Below are 6,249 nucleotides of genomic sequence, written 5' to 3'. Positions count from 1 at the left end.
TTCTAAAGCTTCAAACACAGACCTCAGATCAGAGCATGGTCTCTGGTGAAGAATCTTCTGCCTCATCTTTATCTAACGTCGCCATGGTTAGGACACTGACAGGTTCAAACATGACTGACAGTGGAGGGGTTGATTGCGTTTGGTTTTTCTCCTGTGATCAACACAGTGGTTGATCAATCACATTTTCAAAATAAATATCCTTCACTGACTGAAAAGCTCTGCTTCAAAGTAAGAGTCCTTCATAGAAATGGAGTCAAAAGTGCAATATTTTTCTTTAAGTGTAGTGGAATATAGGTCACAAGTTTTCATAAGAAATAAGTAAAGTACAGATACTGAAAAATATATTTAAGTGCAGTACTAAAGTAAATGTAATTTGTTACTGTCCACCCCTGAATGTATAATATAATAAATAGAACAGAATAGAATAGAATATGACACATAGTGGAGATATTCCAACACTGACCCAATCTCCCATTTACAGTATATACAGTATAATATACCCCAGTAGGGTTGGCCTCACAGTATAGTATTTTTATGGGGCTCTTATTTTGAAAGTGGGATTTGTTCATTGAGAAGCCTCTCTCTGAGTGGCCTTGCTTATTATTTTCGGAATCTTCTTCATGCATTTTGCAGCAGCCTACAATAAACCAGTACTTATTCAGTGTGTGATTCAGTGATGAACTGATACAGCGAGTCACAGTGTAAAATTTACTCTAAGTGTCACAGCCAGTCAATGGTCTTTCATTTTTATGATTGCTGATGAATTGCACTCACAGTAAAGAGGTTAATTTTATCCTGATGAACAATATGGAAAGAGTAATAATTTTACTTTTCCAGATAGTGAATACTATAGTGAATTACTATTTCAATTCCAATACACACAAAAAGGCCTTCAACCTGCAAATTGCTGGTTGCAGCTATTATTATGATTGTTATTGTTATAGTTATTATTATTATTACACCAATAAAAATAGCAGTAGAAGCTGAGAACTTGCTGTAATAATGTATTTGACAGAGACACAGACAGTAAATAACCTGTCATCTATCATATCATCTGTTTCAACCCTTCATGTTTCTAGAAAATATTTTAAAAACTATGTGAAGTAAAATGGAGACGGAGCCCGATGACGACCCCCATCCATCCTCCACCCTGTGGCACAGACGGAACATGGTGCTTCATTATCTCAGACGTGAATCAGTGAACTGCACAGACAGCAGTGAGCTCGGTGTCAGTGAAGAGCAGCAACAGCCCGTGTCTTGGTCCAGTTGTAGAGCTTTAATGAACAGACAGTTACGCCAGTGTTACAGTGACACACCAAGAGGCTGAGGGAGTAAATGCCAATACAAAATTCTCACTAGTCTAATTCTTCATACAGGTAGAATAAATTATATTACACACATGCCAACAGAAAGCAGAACAAAACAAGCAGAGCAAGGACCAAGAGGTAAACAGGAGGGGCGGGGTCAATCAGCACGTCTGTACATTTGATCCTTAATGTTCTCCTTGGTTTGTCATCAGTGAAAAAATATATATACACAAGGTAGACTGTTAACACAGCCAACGTCCACACAGGTCCCACGGCTCTTAGAGGGATGGTGTGATAACGTGTGAGGCCGTGATGGATGGGCTGCCCTCATCATGGGTTTCTATGGGAATGTCATCATCTTCACATGAGCCCAGGATCAAACACTGAGCATCTGTCTGGAACGGCATCAAATACAGAACAAAAGTGACAGAAAGAAACAGGACTTATAAAGCAAAGGCATGTTTGATTGTTCGTGTGCACTTTCTTATGTGTGGAATGATGTGAGGGGAATGATCCAGTTATCGTCCTGCAGTGGACGGAGCTCAGGAGGACTGGAGCGATGAGGAGTCGTCCCTTTGGTCAGTGCATTGATTAAAGTGAGTCTGACTGCTCCACACATCCTCACTGGAACCATTCAAAGTGGCAAATGGCTTCATCGTCAAAAAACCTGTAATTCCTTTATTACAAGTCAGAACGATCATTTATCTCTGAATAAATTCTGAATGATAAAATGTTTGTATTATGAGTCATTTTTACCGTCTAATCTAAGGCCAGATAGAAACACTTTCAGTTGTTTTTTCTTTGCTGTTAAACTACGGCAGATATTTCACAATAAAAGAGGCGAGTGGCGCTCTTTGCTACAGGGTTTTAATTTGAAACATTTATGTACTGACACAGCAAACAGAAACCTGTACTGATGGATGTTCACTGTGCAGTGTGTGCATATTAAACTGAACTTAACGAGATGGCAGCTGAACATCAAAAGGGAACAGCAAATGAAGACAGGAGCAGATCATTAATAAAGTCTGGGTCTCTCTGTTGTTGAGGTAATTAAAGGTAACATTATCTGAGAATTTACTTTATCACTGATACACTCTCCTGATTTTTTTTCCCCTCACAGCTCAACGGTGAGCTGTGAGGAACACACTTCATACTACTTCAGTTGTCAGGGGCAGATTATTGCAAGAAGTCACTGATAAACGTGTTGCAGTGGACGTTCTGTCTGATATGTTAGAAGACATGTATCATTTAGTAGGTATCAAAGAGTGACTGTAGGAGATTCACTAACTAAACCAAACTGATGTCTCATCTACAGGCTGATGGTTGATGTTGTCTTGTCATTGTGTCACCCAACGGTTGTTTCCATAGATATGTGTAAGGACGTTAATGAAGTAGAATCAAGAGAATGAAATGAAGACAGAAGGACTTAGTGACTGGTAGAGGGCTGGAGACAGGTGGAGACAGCTGCTCCAACCGCTGCTGGAGCTCAGAGGGAGGGACAAACAATAAACACTGCTCTTAATGGATGAATTAGTCCACATCAGTCTTTCTCTCTTCACACACACACACACACACACACACACACACACACACACGCGCACGCACAGATTCCTGAAGGCTGACGCTTGTTATTGAAGCTGCCAATGTTTGGTTGCTGATATTCAGTATCTGTGAAGTGGATCAGTCTGTTTGTGTTCAGCAGTGCTGCTGTTGTTGCTGACCTCCAGTGGTTTAGCCTGTCACCACCCAGCTGTGATGTCGAGTCTGAGGTAGCGGTCATGAGTGTTTCCTTCAGGTGTTCAGACCGACTGTGACGACACAATGGACACAAACAGATGTGCATCCAGAAAAAAACACATCTGGATAAGATAAAAGTGTTTCACATCGAGTAACGTGCTCATCGTTCAGTCTGAACACACCAACCCACAGAGGCGGAGGAGGAGCGCAGCTATAACTGCTGATCAGCTGTTTGGACACAGACATTTTAGAAAACAACCTGAAGTCACCTGTGAGTCATTCTCACATGGAAAAAGCATTTTGCGATACAGTGAGGACATCACTTGATAACAAACACCCGTCCCAGGTTGTGTGAGGTGACACTGTGAGGCTGAAGGTCACATGGTGCCTCTCTGTGGTTAGAAACTCCTCAGTGGGACAGTGGATCCTCGCTGTGGGTTCGTTTGGTCCTGTGAGGAATGTTTAAAGCTGCTTCATTCAAACCTTAAACTCTGGAGAAACAATAACACAAAGTATAAAAAAGCTAAATATCAGCCCCAACACACACACACACACACACACACACACACACACACACACACACACACACACGCCTACTGGGAGATTCGTGTGGATGGTAGTAGGAGGTGCGGCTTGTGCTGGTGACCAGGTGTCATGTTGTTAGATGTGTCAGGTGAGTGTTAGTAGGCCTGGCCCGTCTCGACCTGCAGCAGTCCCAGTACAGCTGAGTGGTCGGCCAGTTTCACCCTGCGCTGACTGGACAGGCTGACGTTCTTCGCCAGGTAATCCACAGCAGCTGGAGGGGAGGAGGAGGAGGAGCACAGTTAATCCGGATCTGGTTATGAGACTGAGACTTTTATTCACTCTGGTCAAATCAAAATACTGAAACTTCCATTTTGTTTTTCATTTGACCTCCAAGCAGCAGACTGAGTAAATACAAGGTGTACAGAATTCAACACATCAGGTGTTAGAGTAGGTCATCCCTCCCCCTCAAAGGGTTAGTTCAGGTGTGATAAGATCTGTTTTAGCTACATACACTTATCCCTGTCTGACTCAAACAGCTGATCTGCAGTGTAATACATTGTGCCGCGTAGGTGCACTTGTGTGTAGGAATACAGTAATTCGACGGCTGAGAAAATCTAGCTCCAAACGACAGAGCAGGATCAACTGTTGAAAATATTCAACATAAAGCGACTATTTGATTGATATTAGCTTTTTTTTTTCTGGACATTATGTAAAGTGGCTAAAACAGGTTTTTGTTGGTGTCCTCGTCCACAGCAGCAGCAGCTTATCTGAATCTACTGCAGGTAACATACTGACATAGATCAGAGCCTCACACAACCCCACGTCTATTTACCTGAACTATGACTTTAAAGGTGTAATGTGTAAGATCTGGCCAGAAGTTTAGTTTAAAATGTTGAAAAAATGAACTAACACTATCAATAGTATGTGAAGGAGCCACAGTGATGATGTCATGACCAAAACCTTCATCTATTGTATTTCAAAGATATCTACTGAAATGAGCACGCTAACCAACTAGCCGCGTCCCGGACCGTGTTGTAATACCACTTTATGACACTAGATGCTGTGAGTCAGTGTAGCATCTACTCTGCCCTCAGTCCCACGAAGAAGAAGAGCTTCCTCCAGAGCTTGAAGTTACATTACGACTCCCGACTAATAAAAATAAAAAGCTGCCGACTAGCATCACAGAGACGCAGAGATAGCTGAAACGTCTAGAATGCGTTCTTTATCTCCAACCAGAAGAACCGTTCCAACGAGAAACCACGTTCAACGGCAAAGAAAAGAAGAAAAACAAGTAAATCCTGGTGTTTGCATTACAAGTATTCATAATTTGTTTCAGTGCTGTCAACGATTTTAACTATCAACAACCAATGCACATATAAATAATAAATTATAAGGAACATGGGGAAAACAACATGATTAGCTGGACAGGGGTGAAGAGGTGAAATGCTGCCCCCTATGGAGGTGGACAAGTAGCACGAGCTGACACATTACACCTTTAAGTGTTTTTACTTGGTTTGTTTGTGTTTGCTCAGGACAGACGTGGGTCTGTGTGTGGCATCCACCTGGACACCTCCCTACATGAATGCAGCACTCCCTTCCATAGTTTCTTGAAGACTTGGTTGCTCTGGTGATTTCTGGCAGCAGAGTGTGTGTGTGAGAGTAAATGAACTTCAGTGTGTGTTTGTGGTGATATAAGTGTGTCTCACTGATGCGTGTTAACAGTTTGTGAAGCAAGGTGCAGCTGATACATCAGGCTGCGATCACAGTGCTGGTCAATGGGCTTCTTTTATTGCTGCTTTGATGACAGGAGGAAATATCACCACGTCTCTAACATTAACGTATTGTTGAAGAACTGTTTGTTGTTCAGTCACACTGACTGACAGGAGGACACTGTGTCTGACAGACAGACAAAAGCAGCCAGCAGTTCTGCCTCCACAGACAGACATGCAGACAGACAGGAAGTCACCAGAATAACTGGGGTTCTTGGAAAGCTGGCACTAATGCTTAGCACATTTCTCCCTCGCAGTTGAGAGCGTTGCCCCTCCCTGGTTTAGCTGGTGATAACTTCTCTTTTATAGGGCAGCAGAGAGGAGGGCTGACAGCAGATGTGAGGTGACATGGTGTGTGTGTGTGTGTGTGTGTGTGTGTGTGTGTGTGTGTGCATGTGTGTGTTCAGGCTATTGGGGGTGATAAGTAAGGCCTGTCAGTTAGGATGCTAGCGTGCACAGAAAGGAAGCTGTCACTCTGTGCTGAGGACTGAGAGAAAGAGGAGCACCTATGGGTGGGCAGGTCTGTCTGCCAAGGTGCCAGTCACCCAGACAGCTGGTGGGGGAGCAGAGTGTGTGTGTGTGTGTGTGTGTGTGTGTTTGTGTCTCACGAGGGTTTAGCGAGGCCTCTAAAGGAAGCTGTTTTTCCTGTCAGCCAGGTTTATACCTTAAATCCCTGTTGAGCAGTCACACTGAGAGTCCTCTGCCTCCAAGATAGAGCTCATCTGATAACGCACATTCAAACGTGTGCACACATGTACAAACACAGGTGCGCACACACTCACACACACACACACACCTCAGCTACTTTGACAGTGTGTACTTTAATCTGTCAGGAGCTTCCTGAATTAGAACAAGAGAGGAGTCAAATGTCTCAAGTAAACTGGTAAATCTGTCTAGGGGGGGGGGGGGGG

The 6,249-nt window shown here is 43.2% G+C and overlaps 1 protein-coding gene across 2 annotated transcripts in view; it reads right to left on the bottom strand.

The window, feature by feature from the left end:
- Positions 1 to 1,255: 1,255 nt before the first annotated feature.
- LOC111670776 (paired box protein Pax-7-like) overlaps positions 1,256 to 6,249 on the bottom strand; it is a 59,132-nt gene continuing 54,138 nt past the window's right edge. For both annotated transcript variants that reach the window (XM_023427654.2, XM_023427655.2), the window contains exon 9: positions 1,256 to 3,840. In XM_023427654.2, coding sequence (XP_023283422.1) covers positions 3,725 to 3,840 — 116 coding nt within the window. In that variant the 3' untranslated portion in view covers positions 1,256 to 3,724. The remainder of the gene's footprint in view (positions 3,841 to 6,249) is intronic.

Source organism: Seriola lalandi, unplaced genomic scaffold (genome assembly GCF_002814215.2).
Source record: "Seriola lalandi dorsalis isolate HSWRI2012SDOR001 ecotype SW California unplaced genomic scaffold, Sedor1 jcf7180002054861, whole genome shotgun sequence".
Classification (NCBI taxonomy): Eukaryota; Metazoa; Chordata; class Actinopteri; order Carangiformes; family Carangidae; genus Seriola; species Seriola lalandi.
Note: the sequence above shows the minus strand (reverse complement) of the source record. Positions and strands in the feature narration are given on the sequence as shown.